This window comes from Aphidius gifuensis, linkage group LG2 (assembly GCF_014905175.1).
Source record: "Aphidius gifuensis isolate YNYX2018 linkage group LG2, ASM1490517v1, whole genome shotgun sequence".
Taxonomy (NCBI): Eukaryota; Metazoa; Arthropoda; class Insecta; order Hymenoptera; family Braconidae; genus Aphidius; species Aphidius gifuensis.
Window position 1 is genome coordinate 20,399,183 of NC_057789.1, and position 15,527 is coordinate 20,414,709.

The 15,527-nt window shown below is 32.8% G+C and overlaps 3 protein-coding genes across 3 annotated transcripts in view; 2 read left to right on the plus strand and 1 right to left on the minus strand.

The window, feature by feature from the left end:
• The window catches only part of LOC122848042 (hydroxymethylglutaryl-CoA lyase, mitochondrial), a 61,164-nt gene extending 52,549 nt beyond the window's left edge, over positions 1 to 8,615 (minus strand). The window contains exon 1 of the mRNA XM_044145814.1: positions 6,677 to 8,615. Coding sequence (XP_044001749.1) covers positions 7,158 to 8,135 — 978 coding nt within the window. The 5' untranslated portion in view covers positions 8,136 to 8,615 and the 3' untranslated portion in view covers positions 6,677 to 7,157. The remainder of the gene's footprint in view (positions 1 to 6,676) is intronic.
• A 426-nt stretch (positions 8,616 to 9,041) lies between these two features.
• LOC122848043 lies at positions 9,042 to 10,273 on the plus strand. Its single transcript, XM_044145815.1, has 3 exons — positions 9,042 to 9,292; positions 9,372 to 9,379; positions 9,448 to 10,273. The coding sequence occupies exons 1-3, from the start codon at positions 9,179 to 9,181 to the stop codon at positions 9,758 to 9,760; spliced, it is 435 nt and encodes a 144-aa protein (XP_044001750.1). The 5' UTR covers positions 9,042 to 9,178; the 3' UTR covers positions 9,761 to 10,273.
• A 3,052-nt stretch (positions 10,274 to 13,325) lies between these two features.
• LOC122848045 (protein FRA10AC1 homolog) lies at positions 13,326 to 14,745 on the plus strand. Its single transcript, XM_044145818.1, has 3 exons — positions 13,326 to 13,635; positions 13,788 to 13,956; positions 14,014 to 14,745. Exons 1-3 carry the CDS (start codon positions 13,529 to 13,531, stop codon positions 14,485 to 14,487), a joined length of 750 nt encoding a protein of 249 aa, XP_044001753.1. The 5' UTR covers positions 13,326 to 13,528; the 3' UTR covers positions 14,488 to 14,745.
• Positions 14,746 to 15,527: the final 782 nt, after the last annotated feature.

A 15,527-nucleotide genomic window follows, 5' to 3' on the forward strand; every position in this document is an offset into this window, starting at 1 on the left:
TAAATAAATAAAAATCCCAAGGAAAAATAGTAGCTAAGGAAAAGATGGAGCTAAGGAATTACAGTTGCCAAAGAAATTCTTTTTTAAGCAACATTAATTCCTTAGCTACATCTTTTCCTTAGCTACTGCTTGTTTTTGGAATTTTTATTTATTTAATAAATGAATTACATGTATTTATCGGATAAAAAAAAATTGTAGCACGAAGGTTCCACTTTTATTCGTAGGAGGCGCTGGGAACGCAATGTAAGATACCTCGATGTATGAAACCGATGATGTAAGATACGGTATCTTACATGGTATCTTACACATGTAAGATACCAAGGTATCTTACCTACCCAACACTGGGAAACACTCGCCAAGACTCGTGCTTGCCCCTCCAGATTCGTTGAGGGCACACTCTCTGCCTGCAGTCCAATTCACAGGGCATTACAATTTAGGGCTTTTTTCCTCCACTGACGGCGCTTGTGGAGCTTTTGTATGTAAAATCTATATAAAAAAAATTTTACAAGCGCCATCAGCGGCAAAAAAGGCCCTAAATTGTAAAAAATTTGCCCTGTGAATTGGACTGCTGCACCCGTATTCAGAGGATGTTCTCATTAGGGCTTTTTTTTCCGATGGCGGCGCTTGTGAAGCTTTTCTATGTAAAATCTATATAAAAAGTTCACAAGCGCCGCCATCGGAAAAAAAAAGCCCTAATGAGAACATCCTCTGAATACGGGTGCTGGGCACTTGTAACGAAATATACTATTGTCGTCAAATTCGTACGTTTTCAGGCCTTTTTCCATACTTTCAATACTTTTTCTATACTTTTTTAAGCCTCCAACTTTTTCCGTACTTAAAATTTTTATCCCGGGGCAATAAACAAGATTGAATCACGATTGTAAAAAAGACATGCTCAAAGTGGTTAGAAATGGAGTTGAAGTATAAAAAAAAACGGCTATTTATCGGTTATATATCGTATACACTGAGAAAATTTTTGGTTAAAAATAAGAAAAAATATTTTTGTAGTTAGAAGAAAACTTCTTGGCAATATTCTGTTCGAAAGGAAAAAAAAATAGTTTATTATAAACAATAATTGGTTTGCAATAAGAAATATAAAAGTCTTGTTATAAACAATATTCTGTTTGTTTCATGAAGATGATGTCTTGTTTAAAACCATAGATGGTTTGCTTCAAGACAAATACTTTTAAATGTAAACCATATTTCTCCTTGACACAAACCAAATTCTGTTTTTTTTATGCAGATGGCATCTTGTTTCAAACCATAGAATGGTTTTTTTCAAGAAGAATACTTCTAAACGTAAACCACATCTCTTCTTGACACAAACCAAATTCTGTTTTTTTTATGCAGATAGCGTCTTGTTTCAAACCATAGAATGGCTTTCTTCAAGAAAAATATTTCTAAAAATATGCCACTATCTTCATGTTACAAATGGTCGATCGTTTATAACAAGATAATTAACTACTCATTTCAAACAACAAAATGTTTGATACAAACGATGAATTGATTGAATATTTAATTAAAAAAAAAAAAAAATTAATTTATATTATTTTTGAAGTACATTGATTAGACAAGTTGATGGTGACGATTTTTTTTTTTTTTTTTTTTTGAACCACCGAACCTAACTGCCTCGAGCAGGAATCGAACTGAGGCCTAACCGGATGGAAATCTAACACGTTACCGATGCGCCACGGAACCGAACGTGATTCCAGAAGTTTATTTGTTATACATCAAGAACGTTTAGGTGCAATCAATAAATTACATACAAAACATACATATAATTATCATTTACTTTTTACTAGGAACGAAATTTATATATAACTTTATATAATTGTATAAAATTTTATAAAGTTGTATAAAGTTATATATGGTTTTATATTGCCACTTTATTTATAAAGCTATATATAACATGTTGTATAAAACTTTATATAACTATATAAAACTTCATACAAGTCTATAAAGGTATATAAAATTGTATAAATGTATATATAACTGTATTTTAAAATGGTCAAACGCAAAATTTGCTTTGTTGATAAACGCTCGAAAAAAATATTATAAAGAAATGTTTTTCTTTTTTTTTTTTTTTTTCTACATTAAATACGTAGACATAAAAAACTGGCCAGGCTCAGCACCCGTATTCACGGGGCAAAATTGTTCTCATTAGGGCTTTTTTTTTCCGCTGATGGCGCTTGACAAAATTTTTTTTATATAGATTTCACATAGAAAAGCTTCACAAACGCCACCATCGGAAAAAAAACGCCCTAATGAGAACATCCTCTGAATACAGCACCCCTATTCACAGGGCATATTTTATACAATTTAGGGCTTTTTTTTGTCACTGATGGCGCTTATAAATTTTTTTTTATATAGATTTTACATATAAAAAGCGCCACCGGTGGATGAAAAAAGACCTAAATTGTAATGCCCTGTGAATACGGGTGCGGGTGCAGGACTTGAACCCCATACCTTTCGGTTACCAACCCTACGCAGTATCCGATGCGCCACGATAACGCATGTGAAAATCAAAATTTATTTGTTCTACATCAACAAGCTAAAAGTCACGCCTGCGGAGTCGACTAAAAAGTGGGGGCAGTTGACATTTCTGAGTCCGTCATCAATTTTGCTATGCCCCATTGTAGATTTAAATATGTTGCTTTGTATTTGTTAGTGAAACCTACAGGAATGCCAAAAAAGTTATTAAAATTACTATGCTACATTGTAAATTTTCAGAGGATCATTTTAATTTTGTCCACAACAGCAGAGTAAATTTTATAAATATACAAAGCAAAAAAAAAAAAAATATTTATTGCTATGCTGCAATGTAATTTTTAGGCTGGATTATTTTAAATTTTAAATTTGGTTTCTGTAAAAATTTCTTTATGCGTTGAAAAAATGAATTGACGCATAGAAGGACGTCGGAGGTAACTTGATGAAACTTAGAAAAAATAAGAAGCCTCGTGGTCTAGTGGTCAAGGAGTTTGCCCGGAAAGCAAAAGACCCGGGTTCGATTCCCGGCGGGGGAACTTCGTTATTTTTTCTAAGTTTCTGGTTTTTTTTTTTCAAAATAATGGTATATAAAATAATTGTATATAGCTTCATACAATTGTATATAACTATATATAACTTTATATACCTTTATAACGATCGTTCCTTGGGTAAAAATATTTTCGTATATTCATATACAAGTTTATATACTTTCATAAAACTATATGAAACTTCATACAGCTACATATAGAAATATATAGCTTTATATAGTTATATATACTTATATACACAAACCGTTCACAACTTTGTACACATTTATATATAACTTTATAAAATTATATATAGCTGTATGTAACCTTATAAAGTTGTATATAATTATATATAGAGAGTTTAAAGATTCTTTAAATTTTTATATGATTATATAAAATTATATAAAATTTTATAAAATTTTATAAAGTTATATGTGAATATATAAAGGTATATAAAGATATATATAAATTTCGTTCCTCGGAATATGACAAAAGCGACCCCGCGCTTTCGTAGAGTAGTTGTATATATTATTGTGTATGTTCGATCGTTGTAACCATTCTATTTTCTTACCTTTCTTCTTTTAAATTTTCATGAACAACTATATATATTTCAAATGAATAATCAATATTAATTATCGTCATGAACAGTAATATCATTTGATGAAATGATTATTTGCCACAATAATATTGGTATCAAAAAAAACTTGATATTTTTTTTTATAATTCAGTAGTTTTTACGAAATCTGTCATTCCATTTGACCACATTTGTTTATGTTCGAAATTATTTTGTTACACTTGCTCCCGTAAGAGCCATGTATAACCTCTCTAAAACAGGCCAACTTTAATAATTAATGTTAAAAAAACGAATACCAATACCTATAATTCTAAGGGCACATTAAGATGCGTTAATATTTGATTTACCTAATCTTAAAATTTCATAACATCCTCATTCCATCAAGTTTACTAGAGTTGTACGTTGAAGGCTTGTGGCCACTAGCATAGTTTTTCGACCAAGTTCTATGCCATACCACTATGGAAGAAAAAGTTTACATATAGCGGCTATAGGGCGGCGTTTTAATCGTTTCTTTAAATTGTTTCAGCTGTACCAACTTGCTTACAAACACATAAAAAATAAATAAAAATATAACCTTTCTTATTTGTTGACAATTTGATATTTTGACAGTCAATCATTATATATATATATATGTACTATACATATGTAAATATATAAACAAAGAAATTTATTAACAACGCTAACCATTGTTGTTGTATTTTTTTAATGTTGGCTGTATAAAAAAAAACTAGTGTGAAGTTAGCGGTTCTATGCTGGAAATGCTGCATGCAGCATTTTTTCAATATAGTCCTCGGCGGCCATTTTCTAGTAAATTTCTAGTAAGATATAGTGACACAAGTGCTATGGCATAGAACTTGGTCGAAAAACTATGCTAGTGGCCACACCCTGGTGGAAATAATTCTCCGGAATTTCTCCGGATTATTCCGAAATTGCTCCGCATTATTCCGGAATTGGCTCACTTAGAAAAAATGTGGAAAAATACGAGAAATCCGTAGCAATTCCAAAATACTCGAATTCCTGTGTAAAATGAAGGAAAATAAATAACCAAAAAATTTTGATGGTCCAATTCCGGAGCGATACGGAGTTTTCCGGAATTTTACGGAGTATTTCTGGAACTTTACGGAGTTTTTTGGAATTTTATGGAGTATTTCCGGAATTTTACGAAGTTTTTCCGGAGAAATTATTTCCACCAGAACATGCCTTAAGACAAACACATGCAAACACATATAAACATGAAGCGTCCGTGAGGCTTGAAAAAACCGAATTTGAACCGAACGCGAAGGAACGAGCCTTCATGTTTATATGTGTTAAGCGGTGTCTCCACGCTATAGAAATCTCATGCAAGTTCTTGCACGAAAAAATGGAACACCAAAATTCTAGTAATTATCTAGTGATGATAGATCTTGCAAGCATTTCTATAGCGTGGAGACACCGCTTTAGTCTTAACCTCGAAATTAACATTGGCAAGCTCAACTCATATATGTAATACTCCTATATTGCTAACAAGGCTCGATTCTTTCTCCATGGGCAACGGTGCAGACTCTATCGTCTTCCTTGTCGTGTGCCTACCAAAACGACGCGCACATGTGACACTCACACTATTATATCTAATTGTTAAATTTATTTGCATTGGTGCAAACATGGTAGAAATATACAGGTAGGTTCATGCGCATACGTTTTTTTAAGCCAATAAGAAGTGCTGACCACCGGTTGCCATATTGGCTAAAGTGGCGCGACTTTATTTAAATCATAAATTAAAATACATATTAAAGATGATCTTAATAGAAGATTAAAATAATAAAAATACATAAACACATGATTAATTATATAAAAAATATAAAATAAAATACATATTAAGCTTTGTTACATATTTTTTTTAACTAATTTTTCTTTTTTTTTTTTATTTTATCTTCTATAATTTGCTCATTAAAAACTCTGAGTCAAATGTACGTACAAGTATGTACCAAACATTGTATTGCTTCCAGTGCGTACGTAGAATTATCAAATAATATTTTTAAAGTTTTTATTTATGATTAATGTGATTTTTAAGCATGCCATACATAAATAATTAATAGTACAATAATAATAATATGACGGACACACAGATTTACACACATGCAAACAAGATGGCCGCCAATGGTCTGCGCAGTGGATTTTTATTTTCGTCCGAGGCATGGACATACCTGCATATATTTAATACTAATAGTATTAAATATATGCATACCTGTATATTTCTACCATGGATGCAAACAAAAATTTTTACATCAAATGTAGTAGTGTAAGTGAGCTTCCGACGTTCTCAGAGTGTCACATGCGCGCGTCGTTTTGGTAGGCACACGACAAGGAAGACGATAGAGTCTGCACCGTTGCCCATGGAGGAAATCCACTTATTGTAGAGATAGGGCGTTAGCAATATAGGAGTAATACATATGTATATGGCTCAACTGTACATAGTTTTACAGTTGAGCTTGCCAATAGGTGCGTTCTTTCGTCAATTTTTTGTTGACGCATCATGACCGCGCATTTGCGCAAAAGCTGAAAAAGCACGTAAGTTTTTAATTGTTTGTAAGTGTGAGTAACGCACACATGTATACTTTAAAAATTTTACTTGATTCTACGACTTTTGCGCAAATGCGCGGTCATGATGCGCCAACAAAAAATTGACGAAAGAACGCACCTAATGTTAAGGTTGTTTTTAAATCGCATGACCGGGCGACGTTTTGGGTTCACAGGGGTACTTACAAACGTATGTTAAATAAAAAAATTATAGCGCTCGCTCAAAACTGTACATTTCTTGTAAGAGAAGGATAGAAGAAGAGATGGAAAATTGAGCCAGAAGAGATAGAGAGAAGGATAGAGCTAGAAGAATAAAACCGAACGGCGGTATTGGAACGTACCCCAAATTTTCAATGTAATTCAGCTGGCTGATACCCGTAAATTTAAAAAGTAATTAGCCAATATCTTTTAAACGGCACTGAGGAAATGGATAATTTTTTTTTCATTGATTTCGTATTTGTAAAGAGTACAAATCTGTAGAAAAAAATCGAAATTTAAATTAAGAGTTTTAAAAGTACAAGCGCAAACGTACCTATACTCCCTATGCTTGCGTGTTAGAGTTGTCAACTTTGACACTAATTATCTGGATTTTGACGCAGAGGAAAATTACGAAAAAATTCCACCAAATAGATAATTATTTCATTTAAACATTATAGAAAAAAAATCGAAAATTAAATTACGGGAAATTCATTTGAAAACAACCTTAATTTCATGTACGATGTAAACTTTGCTTTAAGTGTGTATTCGCGCACACAAAACTACTAAAGAACTTGATTTTTTCATCAGTAAGTACATAGTAACCCTACTGCCTACAAAAATTATTGTAGGACGTGAATAAGAAAATATACGGGCTCTCCAAGGCATAAATATAAGTTCCGTGATGGAACTTGGAATCAACCTTAAACAAAAATTGCAAAAAAAAAAAATCAAACATTTCGAATTATTTATTAAAATGATAAACAATTTTTTTTTTTTGATATTTTTAAATTTTATTCATGCATCAAATTAATATTTTATTTGTTGAGTTTTGAAAGTAACGCAATGCCAACTTTCGACTGATTTTTTCTACCAAGTTCATTATTAATCCACTTGCCAATATCCACAATTTTATCGAGTTGTATACCAGTAATAAATCCTTCACCATGGAGAAAATAAATTAAATCTTCAGTAGCAATGTTGCCAGATGCACCGTCAGCATATGGACAACCTCCGAGACCACCGACTGATGAATCAAAAACACGTATACCATAATCAAGACTTGAATAAATATTTCCAATTCCTTGGCCATATGTGTCATGACAATGTAATGCAAAGTTTGATAAATCTTGATTTGGAAATATTCGTTTGACTTCGTTTAAAACATTTTTTATTTTTTTTGGAGTACCAATACCAATTGTATCACCCAAGGATACTTCGTAGCATCCAAGACTCAACATTGTTTCTGATAGCTTAGCAACAGCCGACGATTTTATGTCCCCTTCATAGGGACAACCAGCGATGCATGATATGTAACCACGTATTTTTAAACTATCTCGTTTCGCTTGAGTGATTACCTCCTCATAACGTTGGATGCTTTCATCAATAGTACAGTTAATGTTTTTGAGAGAAAATGTTTCTGATGCTGAACTAAATATTGCAATTTCTTTAACGCCCATTAGCATTGCTTGCTCTAAGCCTCTCAAATTTGGTACTAAAACTGGATAATTTATGTTGGATTTTTTATTTATATTTTTAAATACTTCAGAATTATCACTCATTTGTGGTATCCATTTTGATGATACAAAACTCGTTGTTTCAATTGATGTAAGTCCAGTTTCTGACAATTTATTTATGAAATCAATTTTAACAGTACTTGGCAGTATTTTTTTCTCGTTTTGTAAACCATCGCGAGGTCCAACTTCTACAATTTTTACATAGTTAGAAAAGTTTTGAAAGTTTTTATTAATAAAATGGAATATAGTTTTGTTCCTTCGTATTCTCCACATGATCATTATTTCCTTAAAAAAAATGTCTTTCTTGAGTATTTATTCAAAACATTCGTGGATGTTCAAAGAAGCGCTTGATACAAAAAGATAAGGACAGACATATATGTATGCAGGCCAGGTCCACACCCTGTATCTGTATGTATACAACGACTGCGTTTATTTTTCAAATAATGATAACCAAAAATAATATTGCAAGCCAGTAAACCTCCGTATAATGAGCGATAAATAGTAATAATTGATAATCACTTTTATTTCAAGAATTAACAATTCATTAAGTCAAATAATAATTGAAGTAATTTCTATATTTATTAACTTTTAATGAAGTAATTATTAAATAAATCATTTTATGACGTCAAGTTAGTGGAAGCTTAACTAAAACACAAAAATTTGATTGAAATCGATTGCAAATAATTAACTAATTGTATCTATGTTTTGATCAAAAGGCACGGTTAGGGCTGTTAATTTACCGGTGTTTTTTTTTTTCAGCATTTTTAACCGGATTTTTTACCGTAAAAAATCATTTTTAATCAAAAAGGCGGAGCTTACCAGAGCCAATCACCGTTCGTGCGGGTGATTTCAAATATTTAATTTCATCTTTAAAGCAGTGTCTCCACCAGCAGTCCGATTCACAGGGCATTACAATTTAGGGCTTTTTTCCTCTACTGGCGGCGCTTGTAGAGCTTTTGTATGTGAAATCTATATAAAAAAAATTTGACAAGCGCCATCACCGGCAAAAAAAAAGCCCTAAATTGTAAAAAATTTGTACAAATAATAATCCGCCATTGTTGTTGACATATATTTATTTGTTTACATATTGTGCAACAACCTAACCCTCAAATAATAAATATGTCAACAACAATGGCGGATTATTATTTCGAAAAAGACGCAAGGTGGTGTCGCGGGCTCTGCGTCAAGCCGCAAGCATTCTGCGTCTTCGTTTTAGAAAAGTCGCAAGTGCCTGCGTCAGTGCCGAGCGACTCACGACGCGAATGCGAATCATCCTTAAGTGAGACGGAACTGAGCCGAGACGACCATCGAACACAGCTAATATGAACAACATCGTCAGGATGGCTCAAAAAAAATTAAAACCAAATGCAGTACCAACTTTGTTTGGTGATGTTTTGATAGATTATTTGAGTAAAATCCACCAAAATAAAAGTAACGTGAGTAAGAATAAACATTGAATTTTAACTTATATTAAAGTTGTCTTGATAAAAAAATATTAATAGTTATTTTTTTTAGTACATGATGTTAGTTGGACTTCATTTGAATCACTAAAGCAGTTGTCAACAATAAACTTAGGTAAATCTTTTTCCAGACCATTGCTTGATGTAATTATAGATGAATATACCACTGACAACAAAAACAGTTTATTCAAGTTACCAAAGTCTAATAATACCAAATCTTTACCAAGCGATGAGCAGCAGATTGAATTGCCACTAGTAAACTTAGATGAGGATCATTTAGTATCAATTTTTACTCATAATATTTATCCTGATACTTTCAACAGTTTTTTATCAATTCTTGCTGATGAATTACAAGCAGAAATAATGAAAAAATATAATAAAGGAGTTATTAAATTTAATTTCATGCTTCAAAATCAACATCGTCTTTATCACCATGAAATTTAGAGTTTAAACTAGGAAGTAGAAAGCTTAAAGAAAATAAATATTAGTTTAGACTGTGAATTACGAGTTGAATGAGAAAAAAGGATACAGTCAGAAAGACAACGAGAAAAAATTAAAAACAAGTTTAACAAGTTTCTTAATGTATTCGAAAAATTGTCCATTTTTAAAAAACCTTTTGAGTTATTTTATTTACTTATTCATAGTATGCGACAGGCAAAAGCCTACTGAAGCCAAAAAAATATATTTTGTTGTCAGATAAAAAATTGTATTCGATTATTTTATTTTTATATTAAAAAAGAAAAAATTATATTTTTCGAGTAACTTTTGTTTCACTTTTTTACAACTATTTATATTAAACTGTCTGCTAACTTTGTCAATTTTTCAGAATATTTAATTAATTATTAATTGAAAAAAATTAAGTGTTAACTTCTTGTTATATACTGTTTCTGTTATAGACCAGATGTAAGCTATAAAGATGGTTTAAATAATGCGCGCCTAAAAGTCGGCCATGTTTGGTGCTTGTGCGACGACCTGATCCCAGCACCCGTATTCAGAGGATGTTCTCATTAGGGCTTTTTTTTCCGATGGCGGCGCTTGTGAAGCTTTTCTATGTAAAATCTATATAAAAAGTTCACAAGCGCCGCCATCGCTCTGAGCTCTGAGAATACCGCTCATCTCTTATTAATCTACAGACCTTGGTGCAGACTCTATCGTCTTCCTTGTCGTGTGCCTACTAAAACGACGCGCGCATGTGACACTCACACTATTATATCTAATTGTTAAATTTATTTGCATTGGTGCAAACAAAAATTTTTACATCAAATGTAGTAGTGTAAGTGAGCTTCCGACGTTCTCGGAGTGTCACATGCGCGTCGTTTTGGTAGGCACACGACAAGAGGTGTGTTCGTTCACTTTTCACACCGAGCGTATGCACGGAGCGTATGCAAGGAAGCGCTAGCGTTTTGCGGTCATTTGAAGAAACTGTAGTAACTAAAATTTACTATTTATTTATTGCTATTCGTTTTTTCCAGTTCTTTCGCTCTCTTTCATTATTATTAATTGGTAATTTGTTCTTGCGTCTGAGAAAAAATCATTAAATTAACAAAATAAACACAATGACTGAAAATAACGAATGTTCTAGTAAATTTTAGTTACTAAAGTTTCTTCAAATGACCGCAAAACTCTAGCGCTTCCTTGCATACGCTCCGTGCATACGCTCGGTGTGAATAGTGAACGAACACACCTATTGAAGACGGTATAAGCTGTGTTCGATGGTCGTCTCGGCTCAGTTCCGTCTCACTTAAGGCTTGTGGCCACTAGCATAGTTTTTCGAACAAGTTCTATGCCATAGCACTTGTGTCACTATATCTAACTAGAAATTTACTAGAAAATGGCCGCCGAGGACTATGTTGAAAAAATGCTGCATGCAGCATTTTCAGCATAGAACCGCTAACTTCACACTAGTTTTTTTTGATACAGCCAACATTAAAAAAATACAACAACAATGGTTAGCGTTGTTAATAAATTTCTTTGTTTATATTTACACATGTATAGTACATATATATAATGATTGACTGTCAAAATATCAATTTGTCAACAAATAAAAAAGGTTATATTTTTATTTATCTTTTATGTGTTTGTAAGCAAGTTGGTACAGCTGAAACAATTTCAAGAAACGATTCAAACGCCGCTCTATAGCCGTCATATGTGAACTTTTCCTTCCATAGCGCTATGGCATAGAACTTGGTCGAAAAACTTTGCTAGTGGCCACAAGCCTTTACGGCTCACTTATGGCGCTAGCGACGTACGGTTGTTTGAAGAACTACAAAGGCACAAAATCTCAATACAGGTGCCTATCTATATCATCACTGTATCAATGCCCCAATAAATATTGTTGATTGACGAAATGACGTTGTTGTTGTTGTTCGTTGTCGTTTCAAAATTTATTGTTATTTATTAAAACTTTAATTTTGTAATAACAAAATGAGTTCATAATATTATTTTGATTGTTTTCATCTATTTCCTATGTATGAAAGATAAAAATCTATTGTTCAATAGCACAGATAATAATTCCATCTCCAAAATTTGTATTTTCATTTTTATTTCTTTCATTCACTATTTGCTCTCACCTGAATTATATTTTCTAGATTCATTTTGATTATATATTTATCAACTCATTGTAATAGATTATTATGATGACACTGTTTGCATAAAGTAAATAAACAATATTTATTGAAGCATTGATACAGTGATGATATAGATAAGCACCTGTATTGAGATTTTGTGCCTTTGTAGTTCTTCAAACAACCGTACGTCGCTAGCGCCATAAGTGAGCCGCACCCGTATTCACAGGGCAAATTTTATACAATTTAGAGCTTTTTTTTGCCACTGATGGCGCTTATAAATTTTTTTTTATATAGATTTTACATATAAAAGCTCCACGAGCGTCACCGGTGGATGAAAAAAGCCCTAAATTGTAATGCCCTGTGAATACGGGTGCCGTAAGTGAGACGGAACTGAGCCGAGACGACCATCGAACGCAGCTATAATAAAACTGGAAGGTGAACATGCTTAGCCAATGCACGGAGTGTCGCCAGAGATAGCAATATATTGGTTGGCTTTCCCTCTCACTCACGCATGCGCACATTAAATCTTGTACAGCACCCGTATTCTCAGGGCAAATTTTATACAATTTAGGGCTTCTTTTTGCCACTGATGGCGCTTATAAAATTTTTTTTATATAGATTTTACATATAAAAGCTCCACAAGCGCCACCGGTGGATGAAAAAAGCCCTAAATTGTAATGCCCTGTGAATACGGGTGCAGTCAACGTCAAAACAAACTAGTACTACACGGTATAAAAGTTACATTATATTTCAGTAGTCTCAACCAATTATAGTTGACGTGACTGTACCGACAAGGACAACAGGCCAACCATTGAGTTTCTCTCTCGGCGACACGAAGTTCGGCTTCAGGATAATATAGTGTTGGGATGATGAGCCTGAAATTTTACGGCTAGGCGCTATGACGAAGAGTTTGAAGCAGCACAAAATTAATACAGGTGCCTATCTATATCATCACTGTAAATAAACAATATTTATTGGGGCAATCATACAGTGATGATATAGATAAGCACCTGTATTGAGATTTTGTGCCTTTGTAGTTCTTCTCAAACAACCGTACGTCGCTAGCGCCAAAGCGAGCCGTGAGACGGAACCGAGCCGAGACGAATCGAACATTGAAGCGTTATATTATGCCTCAGGCCGGCGGGATGGGTCTATTTGTGGGAAATTCACCTTAATTTGCTTTATTGTGTTTCATTTCATCTGCTGTTTTCAGACTATCCCCCGGCGGTTGGCTACCTCATGGATTATAATAGCTATCCAGGATAGCTATTCTCGACATAATTATCCCCTGTACCGGGGATAACATGAAAACGCTCGAAAGCGATATAGTCGTTTGATGGAAACCATTGAAAAGATACAAATAAAGCCATAAATTAAGGTGAATTTCCACAAAATAGTTATCCCTGTCGCCGGGGATAACTGAGGGGATAATTATGTCGAGAATAGCTATCCAGTTTTATTATATTTCAGTGGCCGTAAGTGAGACGGAACTGAGCCGAGACGACCATCGAACACAGCTATTGAGTGCTCTTGAGCCTTGACTTCACTAGTTTTATACGAATTGAAATTTTTGACAGTGTAACCGGTTAAGTCACTTGAATTTGTAGTTGTCACCAATAAGAAAATTAACTTAATTTTCGTTAATATGTTTTCTGCGTATCGTTATTTATCAGAATATGACAGGCACAAAAAATTAATTAATGATTATTTTCAAATTCGTGGAGGATCCGCACTACAGCTCAAACGAGACACGTAAGTAAAATTACTTTATTCAATAAGCAAAATAAATTACGTTTTTAGCAATTACTATCTTAGTCGTAACTGTTTTTTTTTAATCGGAAATTGAACATATTATAAATATATACGATATCATAGAGCTAAACAGCTTTTCGATGTTTTTCGAGGTCGAGAGATAAGTTCGACTACGACGTCATTAGAGAAAACCATAAGTTTTTGTGGGAAAACGATGATGATGTGCCGGAAACCTGGGAAGCCCGTTTGGCCAAAAAATACTACGACAAGCTGTTCAAAGAGTATTGCATTTGTGATTTGACACATTACAAATATAACAAGGTAATACCAAGATGAACATTTTTGTGAATTTTTTTACTAAATTATTTTTATGTCCAGGTGGCTTTGAGATGGCGTATTGAAAAAGAAGTTGTCATTGGAAAAGGACAATTTGAATGTGCCAATAAAAAATGTCCAATGAAAAATGATCTTAAATCTTGGGAAGTAAATTTTGGATATGATGAAAACGGTGAGAAGAAAAATGCGCTTGTCAAAATACGTTTATGTCCAGAATGTTCATCTAAATTAAATTATCACTCGAAAAAAAGGGAAGTTAAACGAAAAAAATCATTAAAACCGTTTAATACTGCGTCCGATATGATAAGTATTCCATCAAGTTCAAACAAAAATAAAAAAACTACTACAATAAAAGTTGAACAAGAAGGAAATGAATTGAAAATCGTTAATAATAATGGTGAAAAAAAATTAAAAGAACAAGACGCGACTGATATTTGGAAAGAAAAAATTGTGGAGAGTGTTGAAAAATCAAGAGAAGATGAATTTGAAGAGTATCTTGCTGATCTTTTCGTCTAGATTAAAGATTACTTCCGAATAATGAGTGGTGTTTTTTTTTTTTTTTCAATTCATTTTCATTTTATCAATTTTTGAAGATGACACCATCTCCATAAAATAAAAAATATTACATTTCATCCATGAATTGATGACTCGAAATTTTTTTCAACTTTTTATATAACTTCAATTACATTTAGAAAGTTATAAATGTGAAACTTTTATTAATAATTATCATTTTCAACGTTCTGAATAATTAAATAATTTTGATCTCAATTATTATTTAAGGTTGTTTTCAAATGAAATTCCCGTAATTTAATTTTCAATTTTTTTTTTTAATGTTTAAATGAAATAATTATTTATTTGGTGGAATTTTTTCGTAATTTTCCTCTGCGTCAAAATCCAGATAATTAGTGTCAAAGTTGACAACTTTAACACGCAAGCATAGGGAGTATAGGTACGTTTGCGCTTGTACTTTTAAAACTCTTAATTTAAATTTTGATTTTTTTCTACAGATTTGTACACTTTACAAATACGAAATCAATGAAAAAAAAATTATCCATTTCCTCAGTGCCATTTAAAAGATATTGGCTAATTACTTTTTAAATTTACGGGTTTCAGCCGGCTGAATTACATTGAAAATTTGGGGTAAGTTCCAATACCGTCGTTCGTTTTTATTCTTCTAGCTCTATCCTTCTCTCTATCTCTTCTGGCTCAATCTTCTATCTTTTCTTCTATCCTTCTCTTACAAGAAATGTACGGTTTTGGAACTTCCCCCTGAATGTTTATTGCTAGAGTAGTATTAGTGTCTGTAAATATAAGCCGGCAACACTCACACTACTTATGACGCATCAGTAAAGTGAAAAGATTTTAGGCATGAGGGGGTGCTATAATTTTTTTATTTAACATACGTTTGTAAGTACCCTTGTGAACCCAAAACGTCGCCCGGTCATGCGATTTAAAAACAACCTTAATTTCATTTATCGAGACATTATTTTTCTTTCAGGTAAGAATACTAATTATTCTGAAACTTAGGCAAAACCTAAGACAGGCAGAAGGAAAAA

Bases quoted from the DNA above. Each gene is read 5' to 3' on its own strand.
- LOC122848043 (XM_044145815.1), top strand. From the start codon at position 9,179: ATGAACAACATCGTCAGGATGGCTCAAAAAAAATTAAAACCAAATGCA.
- LOC122848045 (XM_044145818.1), top strand. From the start codon at position 13,529: ATGTTTTCTGCGTATCGTTATTTATCAGAATATGACAGGCACAAAAAA. The intron at 13,636-13,787 runs GTAAGTAAAATT...ATGTTTTTCGAG, and splicing joins CTACAGCTCAAACGAGACAC to GTCGAGAGATAAGTTCGACT. The intron at 13,957-14,013 runs GTAATACCAAGA...TTTTATGTCCAG, and splicing joins CACATTACAAATATAACAAG to GTGGCTTTGAGATGGCGTAT.